At 39.8% G+C, this 14,773-nt stretch overlaps 1 protein-coding gene across 4 annotated transcripts in view; it reads left to right on the plus strand.

Annotated features, from left to right (window-relative positions):
- Positions 1 to 14,238, plus strand: part of ROCK1 (Rho associated coiled-coil containing protein kinase 1) — an 87,487-nt gene extending 73,249 nt beyond the window's left edge. For 2 of the 4 annotated variants that reach the window (XM_035316644.1, XM_035316646.1), the window contains 6 exons: positions 4,044 to 4,132; positions 5,596 to 5,674; positions 5,799 to 6,060; positions 6,830 to 7,037; positions 10,842 to 10,919; positions 12,701 to 14,238. In XM_035316644.1, coding sequence (XP_035172535.1) covers positions 4,044 to 4,132; positions 5,596 to 5,674; positions 5,799 to 6,060; positions 6,830 to 7,037; positions 10,842 to 10,919; positions 12,701 to 12,704 — 720 coding nt within the window. In that variant the 3' untranslated portion in view covers positions 12,705 to 14,238. Of the gene's footprint in view, positions 1 to 4,043; positions 4,133 to 5,595; positions 5,675 to 5,798; positions 6,061 to 6,829; positions 7,038 to 10,841; positions 10,920 to 12,700 lie in introns of those variants that run through there. The other 2 variants (XM_035316645.1, XR_004747968.1) reach the window with 2 other exon arrangements.
- The last annotated feature ends 535 nt before the right edge of the window (positions 14,239 to 14,773 follow it).

Below are 14,773 nucleotides of genomic sequence, written 5' to 3' on the forward strand. Positions count from 1 at the left end.
TTAAACAAAATTATTGGAGTAATTTATTGCCTAGATTTTTTTAAGAAAAAATCTAGTGCCTAGATTTTTTTAAGAAAAAAAAATCAAGAAAATTCAAGTTCAGTGTGATAATAATGTCATACAAATTTGTAACAGGTGGTTGAGGAAATGCTTTACACTGAGCATCTTAGAATCATGAATCCTCTTTGGATTCTACTTTACCTTGGTCTTCATTCTTGTTATAAAATGTCATGGATAATTTTCAAAGACATTTCCTTCTCCCTTATTTTAAAGTGGTTAGTCTCTTGAAAAGACTGGTTTATTCTCAGAAACTGGACCTCTGTGATGGAATTCCCACTCTAAAGAAAGTACTATTGTTTTTCCTCTGTAGAAGGTGGTGTGTCTGTCAGACTACTATCTGTCTGTCTACTACTATCTGTCAGACTTACCTGTTATATTTTGTGGAGAGTGAGTGTTAAACTCTACATTATTTCAACTAACAACTGCTTATAGTATTTCCCCCAGACCCTCAGATGAGAGTCAGTGCAATCAAGTACCATATTGAAACTTCTTGATTACTGCAGTTTGTAACCTTAGGTTTGTTACAGATATTTTAAGTGCTTTTCAGTTGGTTTCTAGTCACTTTGTCTTTCACTATCTCTTTATTAGCAGGACTGGATGAAATTTACAGGGCAAGATCAAAGATGTTCTTGGTGCTATATTTGAGTCAAATGACAATAGTGTTAGAATGTTCTTTAGATGCCTCAAGAAATACACCTGTTTGTAAATTTATGGGGCTGATGTAATGGATGTGCAACATGTATCAAAAAATGTTTGATAGCTAAGGCTGTTTGACTTCTGTTGTTTCAGGATCGATTTATCCAGCTTGCTGTCAGACTTTTGGCAGTGCCTTCGCCACAAATCATGTAGCTTTATTCTGCTCTGGATTATCTAAAATATTGCATCCTTTTTCTGTCAGAATACATCTGGCAGCTTTATCTACTTGTCACCTAGAAATGGGGAATATTCATTCACCCTGTGATGATTAACTTAGTAAACTTCTGATAAATGCAGCTTCTCCACTGAAAGGCTATCTGAGCTTCTTCAGGCATGCTTAGATCCTTCAGGATACTGCAGGCAGTCACTCCATTCATACTTTACTATTTTAAATAATAATTCCTGCACTTAGAAGGAATTTGAGCTACAAATAGATGCCTCTGTCATAAAATGAATCATGCTGACAAGATCCTTAAGCTAGCTGAGATTCAAACCACTGAGACACAGTAATGAGGGCCCATGTTAACTTGGGTGTGTGTTCTGTTCGCTGAACTATGCTGCATCTGAAACAAGTTGGCTTGTACTTAACCTCTTCATGTGCTGCTGCTCTAATTAGCTTTCAGTTTTGGGGTTAGTGGGAGGTATGGAACCTCAAACGTAGCCATGTCCAGGTTAATTTAAAGAGAAAGCTGCAACTGTATTAGCAGAAGCTGTAACTGCTAACCATATAAGCAGAATAATTGGATTGAAGTCTGAGTTGTTATAAATTGAATTGCCACATTACTGACTCAGATGTCAGTTGCTCTGATTTTTGTCCCATGCCCTCCGTCATTTAGCTTAAGTTAGAAAGTTTTGAGTGTGGAAAAGATTCGTTTGAGAAGAAAGACTTGAGTTTAGAGGTCAAGCTATCATTAAAATGGGTTAGCTATATTTTTATTTGGAACTTCATCCCAAGTTGAGATGATGATAATATTTTTTGCATGGCCATAACAGGATATTGAAGCTGTTGCTTGCCTTATAGTTAACTTTTCTTATGTGAGGTTGAATTGTTCTTTCACCAACACTTGAATGCAGAGTGATAACTGAGTTCAATTGCAGTCAGAATTTGCATTTGTTAGCTGTAGTCATTTTAAGGCCTTTCTCTTATCTGTGAAAGGCAGAGGTGTGTACTTCAAAGGCAAAGAAGGCATTAGATCTCTGTTGAAATAGATCAAAGGAATACAAGCACAGACTCTTCTTCTTCAGTGGAGAAAATCACAGACTCAGACCACTACTACTCAGTACTTACTCAAGTTGATCGGACTTTGTATTAAAGAATCCTGAATGAGGAGGTGAAAGCCCCTTTTGTCAGGGGGCAAAAAAAAACACGCCTTTTGTGGGTTTAGATGCATTTCAGTAGTTTATGTGTACAGCTGTAGCATGCAGCTTGAGCAACACGTTTTAAAAGCACTTTTCTGTAAACTTGTTAAGGTAACTTGCATATTCAGATTGTGAGGTCAGACTCAGTCCCCTCTAATGAGGAGGCTCAACCTGCTCTTGTAGGAGGAGTAAACGCCATTTACTAAACAGTCAGAAACCCATTCACTTACCTTCCAGTAACTGGAATTCAAGATGAACTGTTCTTGTGTTCTCTTTTCTTTCCTGTGCATGTGTGTCATGTTATACCTGAACACGGAGCCGAACTTAGACAGAACAGGCTTTTTAATTCTCTTTTAAACCTCGTACATTTAAAATCTTGTTTCTAAAACAATTGAAACTCCAGGGAGGGAACTGTCACAGCTGTCAGTGAGTTTATGCTTACGGACAGTTGTAGCAAAGGCATTGGACTGGTAGGACCTACTGAAGAGCAGCAAGCAGCAAATGCTAAAGGTCTGAATTCACTGGGAAGTGCTTAGGTTAAAGATGTTTAATCTTAACTTGCTTGTGGGTTACAAAACTCTTATTCTGTCTGAACAGCTTGCTTTGTTTTTCACATCATAGGAACATCTTTTTCCTTCCAGTACCTAAAGGGGGCCTACCAGAAAGCTGGAGAGGGGACACACTGTTAGGGGGTGTAGTGATAGCACAACGGGTAATGGCTTAAAATTAAGAGGGGAGATTTTGATTAGGCATTAGGAAGAAATTCTTCACTCAGAGGGTGGTGAGGCCCTGGCACAGGATGCCCCGAGAAGCTGTGGATGCCCCATCTCTGGAGGTGCTCAAGGCCAGGCTGGATGGGGCTTTGGGCAACCTGGTCTGGTGGGAGGTGTCCCTGCCCATGGCAGCAGAGTTTGAACTAGGTGGTCTTTAAGATCCCTTCCAACCCAAAGCATTCTGTGAAACACTCGTAATTGTGTGATTATGAGCAGCACTGGAAAGGTGTCTGCATCCTGTAGGTTGAGGACTGTATCTTTGCGCTTTTGGGGACAGGAAGGCAGATGCTGCAGGTATACTCAACATTTGGGTATTTTCTTGGAATTGGAGCCTAAAGCCCACTCCTGCTCTAAAACTCTCAGTGCCTTCCCAATAGCTCTTCCATATTCCCCAGAATCCCATGCATTCTCAAGTACTCAATTTTTTCAGTAGCATGGGATAGTTATATTAATATGTAGGTTCTTAGCAAGAGCTTTAAAATACTAAGGAAAAAAAATAATCTAATCAGAACATTATTTAATATTTCTGTTTCTTAGCATCTTTACAATTCTGGAAAGTACTTTGTGGTTTGACCTTTAAAGTGGTATGCAGCAAAAGAATGTCCATTTCTTTTTTCTTTGTCTGCAAACGTTTACTTTGCTGTCTCAGTTTATTCCTGCATCTGAAATATATACCAGAGTGTGACTTATTTGCTCTTACTGCTGGTTTGCTTTTGCTTTTTGTTATACTGGTCCGTTAAAGAGAAATAGTAGGAAAGGCTACCAGCAGTGAGTCCTGGAGGTTTCTAGACTAAGGGAGGTGTTTTCAGCTCATCAGTAAGTGATAGATTCTGTGCTCCAGGAGCTGCTCAGGGATGGAGTAACTTTTGTAGTAACATCCCAGTAGCAACTGAAGTTTGGGTTTTGTGTATACATAGACTTACGGAGTCGTCATGGGCATTTCAGAGTTCTCTGGTGAAAATACACAATCACTGTGGCTGTAGCATTGCATAGCTGTCAGTAGTATACCTGTCTGGATGATGACGTAAGTATTTGCTGATATTAGTTTAAAAACCTTACCTTACTCAGGCTTCTATATGCTTTTGGGAGTACGGTTGGGTAAATGTTCCTTTTTAAAATGCAGTTTTAAGGTGTTTTTATTCTTTCTTTCCCCAGTATGTCGTGGTGAGCAGTAAAAAGATACTGTTCTATAACGATGAAAAGGACAAGGACCAGTCTAATCCATCCATGGTACTAGACATAGAGTAAGTAAAGTTATCATTGACTTTGCATAAAGACAGGCAAAAGAGCAGTGTCTGAGATCACTGATAACAAACCTAGGCGCTTGGAATCAGCATTCCATAAATAACTCTGAATTTTCCGTACTAGTTGGAAGATGTCTGTCTGTATTTCAGGGTGCTGTTATCTTTCGTGGAAGGTCCTATGTTTTCTTTGTATTACTATGGCTAAAAGGTAGAGAGAAAATGAATTGCAGTATAGCATGTCTCTGTAGTCACCGCTTTGATTTTATAGAAGAGATGAGCCTTATTATGAGGAGGGTCAGAAACATAGGAACCTGTGTATTACATCTCTTTATGATTCAGTGTTACCTTTTATCTGTGCTGGCTAAGTTATACAGCTGAGTGGGAAGATGTGGATCAGTCTCCCTGACACTGTATAATTAAAAAAAAAATACCTAGTTTGTCCAGTTGTTTCAACTGTTGCTTTCTAAAGCAGGTCATGATAGCTGTGGGGCACACAAAAACAAGGTATAGACTTTGGTTTTGGATCTCATCCCTTTGCCTCACACCTTTTTCTTGCAGTCTGAGAAGGGATCCGTATTAACAGAGCCCAAAGCATTTTTAAATTTTCCAGATGGTTCCTATTTATTTTAAGTGAAAAAAAAAAGAAATAAGTTGTGTTCCCTCTGCATTGGTAATACATAAGGAAAAATGTGTCAAATATCACTGAAGCCCACTGCTGTTGCATGCTTGTGATGTTTGAACAGCTGACCAGCATTATGGGACATCGTAGAGTAGTAAGTGGAAAAAGGCTTTAAAATTTATGAATAGGTCTGCCAGTGACTAACGTAACAAATGTAGTGGTCTGGAAGTAATCACAAACTCAGGAAGCACTTAAGCTGCCAATTGCTTATAAATAGGAAAAGCATTATTTTCTCTTTGAGCTTTTTCTTATTCTCTTTTCATAAACATCTGTTATGGCTACTGTTGAAAAGAGAGCGTTTGGCTGGATGGACTTACAGCCTTTACCCAGTGTAGGATGATGTTTGTTCCAATTTTAACAGCATTTTCAACACCTAGCGCCCCAGATTGCCTTTTGTGATCTTCTTGCATTGATTGATTATCAGTTAATCACATGATTTAGTGGAAAAAAAAGTATTGCTGTGCTTGATATGGTTACTTCTAGGGCTATAAATATGCTTTTTTAGCAATAATCAGACTTCACACTGTTCTAAGGAAAAACTTGAAAGCCTTTTTCACAGGTAAATTTGCCACAGTGGATCTTTAATCTGATTTAAGATCACCCTCTTTCTCAGCTTTGATCTTACCTGGATAGACAAGATCTGTATGATTTTAGTGAATTCCTGAAACCATACTACAGCCTTGGAATATATAATTTTGCTTGCATAAACAGGATTTATAAGAACTTCAAAGTAATTTGACTGTAACCTTTTAGCCTTTTCTGATTTATGTTTCTTTTAATCTAGTAAGCTGTTCCATGTCCGACCTGTAACTCAAGGAGATGTGTATAGAGCAGAAACTGAAGAAATTCCTAAAATATTCCAGGTAAAAAAGAAGTGAATTGTAATTTCTGTTCTAATTCCCTTCAAAAAGTTAAGAGTTGTCTTTGGAAAAACATACAAAATATGCGGTGCTTCAGCAGTAACATGCTAGTATACCTTTTTTTTAGATTCTGTATGCTAATGAGGGGGAATGCAGGAAGGATTTGGAGGTAGAACCAGTACAGCCGACAGAGAAGACAAATTTTCTAAATCACAAAGGCCATGAATTTATTCCAACAATATACCACTTCCCAGCCAACTGCGAGGCCTGTGCCAAACCTCTTTGGCACGTCTTCAAACCCCCTGCTGCCCTGGAATGTCGAAGATGCCACGTGAAGTGCCATAGGGACCACTTGGATAGAAAGGAGGAATTAATTGCACCATGCAAAGGTACACTCATGTTTTTTGTAGCATTCCATATTCTCTGCATTTTTAGCCAGACCTCCTAACCTAAGGGATAAAAATAAAAGCACTTTAGATTAAGTGTTGTACTCCAGTTTTACGTTTTCGATATGAAAGGGAGTGTTATAGTAATACTGTTAATACTGGTTATGGACAGGCAGCTATGGAAAGCCTGTGTAGGGAAGGCCTTTCGTGGTGTAAATGATGTGGCTCTGCTGAGAACCTGGAGAGCACAAGGGTCCCTAGGGCTTTTTGCCCAGGTACTGGTCAGCTGCTTGGTTCCCAGACCATTTTCTGTCCCTGTGCATAGCCCAAGTTAGTGACAATACAGTAGCCACATCACCAGTCCATGCTATGACCTTTGAAGAGTAGTTCTCCAGCCACTTCATGGATTGGAGTGAAGATTTCTTTCCTGTGCTCCTGTGAAATGGAGCATTTGGAGTATGTACTCTGGAAGTCAGTCATGAGGTACCCGTGAAACTTTTCCAGCATAAGACTGAAATGAGTGTAAATTGTCTCATTTCTTGAGTATGAACGTTAGAATCAAGAATTTTAATGAAGAGACAACTATTGGAAAAAAAAAGGTATTTATAACTTGTTCTGCTGTTTGTCTTCTAAAAATACATAAAACGTTCAGATACAAGCATGTATATAGATGCTGTTCTTTTTTCCAGTGGTGCAACTGGTATGTCATAATTCGTTGTTCTGACAACAAATCCTAATTTTTCCTGAATCATCTTCTACCTTTTATGTACAGTGAGTTACGATGTAACTTCAGCAAGAGACATGTTGTTACTGGCATCCTGTCAAGATGAACAGAAGAAGTGGGTGACTCATTTAGTAAAGAAGATCCCTAAGAACCCACCATCTACTTTCGTTCGAGCGTCTCCTAGAACAATGTCTACAAGATCCTCAGCAAATCAGTCATTCCGAAAAGTTGTTAAAAATACTTCTGGAAAAACTAGGTGAGAAATAAACTACAAAAGCTATGGATCTTTCTAACTTAATAATAATAATAAAATACCTCTTTATAAGTCTTATTTAACAGGAAACTGTGAAATAACTCTATTGTTAACACTGTTGAACTGGTGGTCTAAATCTCTGCTCAAATCCTGAAAGGAGGAATAGACAGAATTCTCCTGGTATTCCTATATTTACCAGTTTCTATTTGGAAAAGTACAGTAGAGATGGCAATGCCAGGCTTTCCAGTGCATGTAGGGGAGCTGTTTGCATTTTTTCCCTATTTAAAAGCAAGGCTCAGTAAATATATCAGCAATGGCATATAAACGCAAGAATGATGATGATCCACATTCCTGGACTGACTCAAAGCTTGAGGAAGCTAGAAGTTGTCTACAAATGGGGATGATATGAGAAATTTACTCAGTGATTCATAAAATCACAGAATAGTTTGGGTTGGAAGGGACCTTAAAGGTCACCCGGTTCCAGCCCCCTGCCATGGACAGGGTCACCTCCCAACACACCAGGTTGCTCAAATCCCCATCCAGCCTGGCCTTGAAGACCTCCAGGGATGGGGCATCCACAGCTTCTCTGGGCAGCCTGTTGCTGTGTCTCACTTCCCTCTGAATAAAGAATTTCTTCCTAATGTCTAATCTAAATTTCCCCTCTTTTAGTTCTAAGCCATTCCTCTGTGTCCTGTCATTACACCCCCTGCCAAAGAGTCCCTCCCCATCTTTTCTGTACCCTTTAGGTACTAGAAGGCTACTATAAGGTCTCCCCAGAGCCTTCTCAAAGCTAAACAGCCTCAACTCTCAGCCTGTCCTCAGAGGAAGGGTGCTCCAGCCCCCTGATCATCCTCTTGGCCCTCCTCTGGGCACACTCCAACAGGTCCATATCCTTATGCTGGGGGCCCCAGAGCTGAATGCAGTGCTCCTGGTGGGGTCTCACGAGAGCAGAGCAGAGGGAAGAATCACCTCCCTCGACCTGCTGGCCACGCTGCTTTTGATGCCTTCTGGGATATGGGTGGCTTTCGGGGCTGTACATTGCTGACTCATGTTGAGCTTCTCATCAGCCAGAGGTCCATGGGTTTGTGTCAGAAACCACCAAGAAACTTACGGATTCTCAGACTGTTCATGCAATTTGTTAGTGTCAGGCGGGTTAAATGATGATTCCATTCCTTCTTCTTGCTCACTCATTCTCTGTCTTCTCCTGTCTCATCAGTTGTTTGGTAGAGCTATTAGTGACCCTGTGCATTAACCACGGCCAGATTTAAAATATACTTTTTTTTTTTAATTCTAGGACATTGTACTGACCTTTAACTTGCTTTCTGACAGTAAGTGTGTTCCTTTCCCCAAAAATAACTAAATAGGCAGACAGTTAGATGTGAGATCTTGTCAAATTGTCTTGTCTACAGAATGTCCACTTCTCCCAACTTCCATAAGTGTTTCCAAACTTAATTTTCCTTTAGTCCTCAACTTTTTAGGATTTATTAAAGAATGTTACCCCTCTCCCCACCAAGATTAGCTATATCTTTTACAACTTCTGGAGCTAAGTTGTATCCGCTGATATAAAATATGCATCATTAATAGTTGTTATTTAACATCTTTATTTACAATAGAACTGTTGAAATACTCCTGTTCTGTGATTGTGAAAAATATCAAGTGATTTTTATGTATCATATGATACTGAAATAATCAGAGGATTCTAGAAACTAGTTACTAAAGGCAGACCTTAAAATGTCTGCCTTTAAGAACAAGCAGATAAAAGTTTAAAAGTTGAAAAACAGGCAGATAAAGGCAATAGAAATGTTTAGAACTGGCTAAAAAATGCTGTTACTGATCAGTAAGATTTTTCAGTGAGTTTTGGACTACCTAAGACCAAAAGAAAAAGCATATTGTGTTTGCTACTTAAAGGAAATGAGTGGAATGATTTTGATACTGACTGACCATTCCAATGTCAATTCTGGGGAAAAAAAAAATCCATTTAATGTAAAATTCATTAATATAGTTTCAAGAGTTTTTAAAATGTGTTGGTGAAATGATATTAGGCAGCATCACTTACTGAAAATGTCAATTGAACAGAGTATCTTCTGAGACAGTATTCTTGGTCTGAAGAAAAGAATACATAGTATTTATATTTTAGGACGATACGGAGTTATTAGGAAGAAACTAGAATGATACAAACCCAACACAGCATATGTTTCATAGTTTAAATTGATAGTTAACCCAGCTCAAGGTGGAGAGGGTCACCGTTACCATCTACCAGCAGCTAATGTGATGCTGCAAGACTGGGATTCTTGTCACCTGCCCTATTACCGACTATAGTCATACAGGGAGTTGATAAGTAAGGAACAGCAAAAGTAGTGATTGATTTCGTAAATCAATTCATTAATTCTTTTTCATTCTGTCTTAATAGAGATGCTCTTCATGGTAGTCTTCAGCAAGACCGAATTTACAGCTAATTTCTTACAGGGTGAACAGTTGCGTATATGAAACTTTACAGTAGCTCTTAAAAGAATGGGTCTGTTTGGGGAGATGAGTTGAACGATTTCTGTAATTAATCCTGCGGGCCTTTGCCTTGTTAGAATGTTACAGAGTCATAGAAACATGGAGGTAGTGAACAGGAACTTTTTCAAAATGAGAAAACATTATTTTTAAAGATGCTAAGGCACTAGAGATAAATGATCCTAATAGCTCACCAGCACTAAAAGGAGGAGAGCTGCACACTCCTGCTTTTCTATCTTCCGTGAGCTTCACAGATTACCTCAGTAAATGTATCTGTTTCCAGCAGAGAATTAATCCAGGAATGGTTTCAATCTAGTAAAACCCTCAGAAGGAAGCACAACAAGAAAGAAACCCTTACATCCCTTCTCCCTCTCCCAGCTCTATGTCCCCCAAGCAGTGGCTTTCTGTTGGGTTAAGAAGTTACTGTGGTTCATGGAAGAGTCCAGAGCTCCAGATCTACCTCAGGAATGAGAGGAAGGACAAAGGTGTAGCTGTTCACAATACTGCAGTCTTGCATTTTCTCCATCTGCCCAAGCTTCTGTTCAGACCTTTCTTCATCACCAAGTGTGAACTCCTGGGTTCTTGGGAAGAAATAAAGCTCCTAAGTTTTCTGGCAATTCAGAATCATAGAATGTTCTGCGTTGGAAGGGACCCACAAGGATCATCGAGTCCAGCTCCTGGCTTCACACAGGTCTACCCAAAATTTCAGACCATATGACTGAGAGCACAGTCCAAACACTTAAACACAAGCTTGTCACAAGCTTGATGCTGTGGCTATGTCCCTGGGGAGCCTGTTCCAGTGTGTGACAACTCTCTTGGTGAAGAACCTCTTCCTGATATCCAGCCTGAACCTCCCCTGTCACAGCGTGACCCCATTCCCTTGGGTCTGTAAAGAGAACAGATCGGCGCCTGCCCCTCCACTCCCCCTCATGAGGAAGCCATAGACCACGATGAGGTCTCCCCTCAGCCGCCTCTTTTCCAGGGTGAACAGGCCCAGTGACCTCAGCCGCTCCTCATATGTCTTCCCCTCTAGGCCCTTCACCATCTTTGTAGCCCTAGAAGTTAATATTCGCATGGTATCCTGCAACTTTTTATATTCTTGGATTTTGCTAGCACAGGCAGTGATAAGAATCAGTTAACATTTACTATGACTGTTCACAGGGTTAGCCTGTATCCATTAGTGAACTTGGTGACATAATTAGTATGTGACCTTAGAAATCTTGTTTCTTAATGATGTTTAATATTGACATAGTTTCTTAGAACACGTGATGATTTTACAGTAAACTGTTTTACTGCTGCATATTGTAGGCACCGAGTGTGGAGGAAGAAGCATGTTGAGCATAAACAATTTAGAGAGGCACAGCTCTTGACCAGCGAGAGCGCTAGGTATGTGCGTGCTGCCAGCCTGTTGTGCTGCATGCCGGAGGCAGGTGGGGAGCCCACACACGTCACTGACGCTTGAGGAGCTGCATGAGCGGCTTTGTGCACGCTTTGTGCACGCTCCGTCCCCACTGTGTAGAGGGGAGACAGCTGATGCTGGGCTAACTGCAGCGTAACGGGGCTTGCGTGGCACTTGCAGGCAATGCGAGTGAATGATGGAAGGATTTGGAGTTATACTAGAACTTCTTTCAAGCTGTTCTTCTGTGGATGGTTTTCTGACTCTAAGACAGACTTGATGTTAGTCGTGGCCATGAACTAGACAATGGCTGCTGAGATGTAGTATGGCCAGCCTGTGCCCAGGTACCAGTACGCATTCTGTTCTGTATGTCCAGGAAGGGGCATTAGACTTTCAGTAGGAGAATTCACTTCTAATGTACCAGATGTTTAGATTATTAAATAAACTTACAGCAAATCTTTTATTCTGAACACTTCACTGGTTATTGGACAGTAGCTGAGCTAATCTGACAGCTGGTTTCCACTGTAAGGGGAGGATTCTCGTTTTGTCTTCCTTCCCTGCTCTTCTGTCGCTTGCTTCTCGGTAGGTACTTGAAATGAGCCTTTGGTCCCTTTCGTAAAGGTCCACAATTCAGTTTCTGGACTGTCAAATAGAACTGTACACTTACCTGGTGAGTGGAATCAGCCCACTGAGAAGTGTGGTGACTGCCAAAGCTGAGGAAAGGTAGGTAGGAGGGTGCTCCTCTGGGGCTGGGAAGATAAGTGGAGGAATCCTTTTCCTTTCAGGTATCAGTGAGTTGTTAGATTGGCCTCCCTGAACTCAAGTCACTGCACCCTGCGGTTCTCATCCTGACCTCTGCACTGAGGGAGTAATAGGAAAGGAGTAAGAGAAGCAGTGGTGATTTTTATGGGATGCACGTCTATCTTAGCTTTTACCAAGCATCTGAGAATTGTTTTCTTGTCAGACAGAATAGCACAGTCCAGTCTCATTAAGTCATACCTTGTGAGCAGGCATTGAATATTTTATTGAATGGAGACAGACTTTAACACACGCTTTAAGCTATTTTTATTACATTTCATTTAGATCTGATCTGGCTTTCTTTGCAGTTGAGGAGAGGCAGTACTCTACTGACTTTTTGGGGACGTGTATCAGACTCATTAAAAGGAACCTCAAATATGAGTCCATTTTAAGTCTTACTCCTCATTTTAATATCTTACCACTAATAAATATGAATTAGACATTCATAATGAACTTGCTAGCAATTGCAGTACTGCTTCTAGATCTGAAACTACGCTTCCTAGTTTATAGTGTGCTAATTTATGCTCATTGTATCAGCACAGTTGAGGTGCTTTGTTTAAATATATTTGGACTTGGGCACCTGATCAATTTAATGCATGTTTAAAACAAAACTCCTGTGCCTCAGATGAGCTCTGGCAACTGCATGTGTGTGCTCTTAGCCCTACAGAAGCCTTTTCTTGTCCTGCAAGTGAAAGAGGGTCACCTTACATTTGCCATAAATACACTCATGACTGTTTAATCTTATTGCAGCTTTACTGGTAAATGATTAACATTATCGTCTGCCTGATCTCTGTGTAAATTTAATGTTGTCAGAAATTAAGAACACTTTGTGGAGGATGTTTTTAGTGTTGTACATGCCAATTGAAAAATAACTGAGGTATTTTCTACGGTGAAGCTCTTAACATAATGCCCAAATATTACTAAACTAATTTTTGCATTTATTATTAATTGTCTGTTTTCTTCTTTCTTCCAGCTAACCACATGTACAGTGCTTAACGGAATCTCATGGGATGCGGTCAGAAAAACAGGGCTTTTTTAACCACACAGAGCAGTGCAGACAGGCTGTTGTTCCTTTCAACATAACTATCACAGGCTTCAGGGTTAAGATTGCTATTACTGTCTCCTCCTTGCTTTGGCACAAAAGCACGCTGAGGGTGTTTAATTGCGGGTTTGCCTAAAGGTAGATTAGATTAATTATTACTATGTAATGCAAGTTAAAGCAAATAAAGCTTAGCTAGGTGTATAAAAAAAAAGGTGCTGCCTTTTTGGATAAAAAAGCAAGCCTGTCAATCATGACGAAATACAGCCAACTTTCTTCATATCAGTGAAAGAAGAAGACTGTTTACCCTGTGAGGGGGATATTTATGTCAAGATGAGCGTATGAAATGGAGTAGAGGAGGAAGGTTTCTCAGTGAGAAGGACTGCAATTGCTTTCAAGACTCAAAGGTGTGCTCTTGAAGACTGCAGAACTAGCTTAAAAATGAAGCCTTATCACTTGAACTTCAGTGCCTTCACTGCAGAGTTCTTAACAGCCTTAATGCTAATCACCCACTATGGAATGGATCAAAGTGTTAAATATTTTGCATCATGCTTTACAAAATACCGATTCAGCAGGTTTGTAAAGGGGGCCGGGGCGGGGGGGGGGAAACAAGTAATTGCCTTTAATCTATGCATTTTTGCCAAGCCATACTGAATTATTTTACTATTAGAGGCATTAGAAACTAACAGTAAGGAGAACCAAGTTTGGAGGCATATTTTGGGGTACATCATTTCTATAACTGTGTAATGTATTGCCTTACAATTTTAATGATAACATACATTAAGTTAACAAACATATATGCACTGTTTGAAATGTAAATTATTCTCAGAACACTTTTACTGAGTTTTACGTTGTCCTTTTAGTGCCTTAATTTGAGATAATTGTAATATTGCCATGTCAGTAAATGTAGAAATGTACAAGTAAACAAAGGAAACCTTAAAAAAAAAAAAGGAAAAAAAAAAGAAAAGCAGAACTATTGTATATCAGTGGCTCTTACTGAACTTTAATTGGTTTAAGTATTGTAGATGCTAGATGAATTTTCTAAATTAAATACAGTCTTTGAATGAGAATTCCTCTTACAAAGGGACTGGTTCTGGTTTGTAAGGCAAGAAATGTGTAGGCAATGCAAAAAGAAAAAAAAGCATATAACAAGCTCCAGGTAATTCAGGAATTTCAGTAAATGCTGTCAGACTCTTTCTTGCTTTGTAGCAGGAATACATTCATGGTATGGGCAGTATGGTTTTATTTTATTTTATTTCTTAACCAAATACCTCCTCAGTAATTTATAATGGCTTTGCAGTTGTGTATTAAATAAGAAGCACTGGAAAACTGTTTCGTCCTTAGGACGATATGCATGTTTCAAGTGGTATTGAAAGCCGCACTGATGGATATGTAATAATAAACATATCTGTTATTAATATGGTTATGACTCTGTGCTCATTTAATGAGAAATAAAGTAATTTATGGAAGGACCCGTTTGAAAATGACTGGCATGGTGTTTTTCTCCTGACTGCATCTTACGCATCTTTCTAAGCATTCAGACATTGCGACAGGTTCTAGCAGAAGGTGCATTTGCATCAGGGGACTGAAATGTGCTTTTGCTATTCTATATGAAATAGTAAACACCGTATTAAATTTTTCATTCCCTTATTCTCCTGGCTTGCTGTAGTAGCATAATTATATTATTCAGCCACCCAACCGAACTTGCCTTGTGATTGCGAAGGTTTTGGTGTAAAGATGCTTCATCCTTCATGACGCAGAAATCCTGCTTATCTGAGGGGAGGGAACCCAGAAAAAGGAACCCTGCTCCAAGGAGGAAAAACAGCCTGTGCATTCCATGAAGTTGTCTGTGAGCCGCCCTGGGTAATCTGCCACGGTCTTCAGAGGAGTGGATGAGTAGGGACAAGTTGCATGCAAACAAGTGTGACTTTGAAGGTCACAATGATGGGAAGTGTAGATAAGTGGAAGTAGGTGACGTGGTAATTTCAAAAGGTTCCTGTGTGTTGA

This window comes from Oxyura jamaicensis, chromosome 2 (genome assembly GCF_011077185.1).
Source record: "Oxyura jamaicensis isolate SHBP4307 breed ruddy duck chromosome 2, BPBGC_Ojam_1.0, whole genome shotgun sequence".
Classification (NCBI taxonomy): domain Eukaryota; kingdom Metazoa; phylum Chordata; class Aves; order Anseriformes; family Anatidae; genus Oxyura; species Oxyura jamaicensis.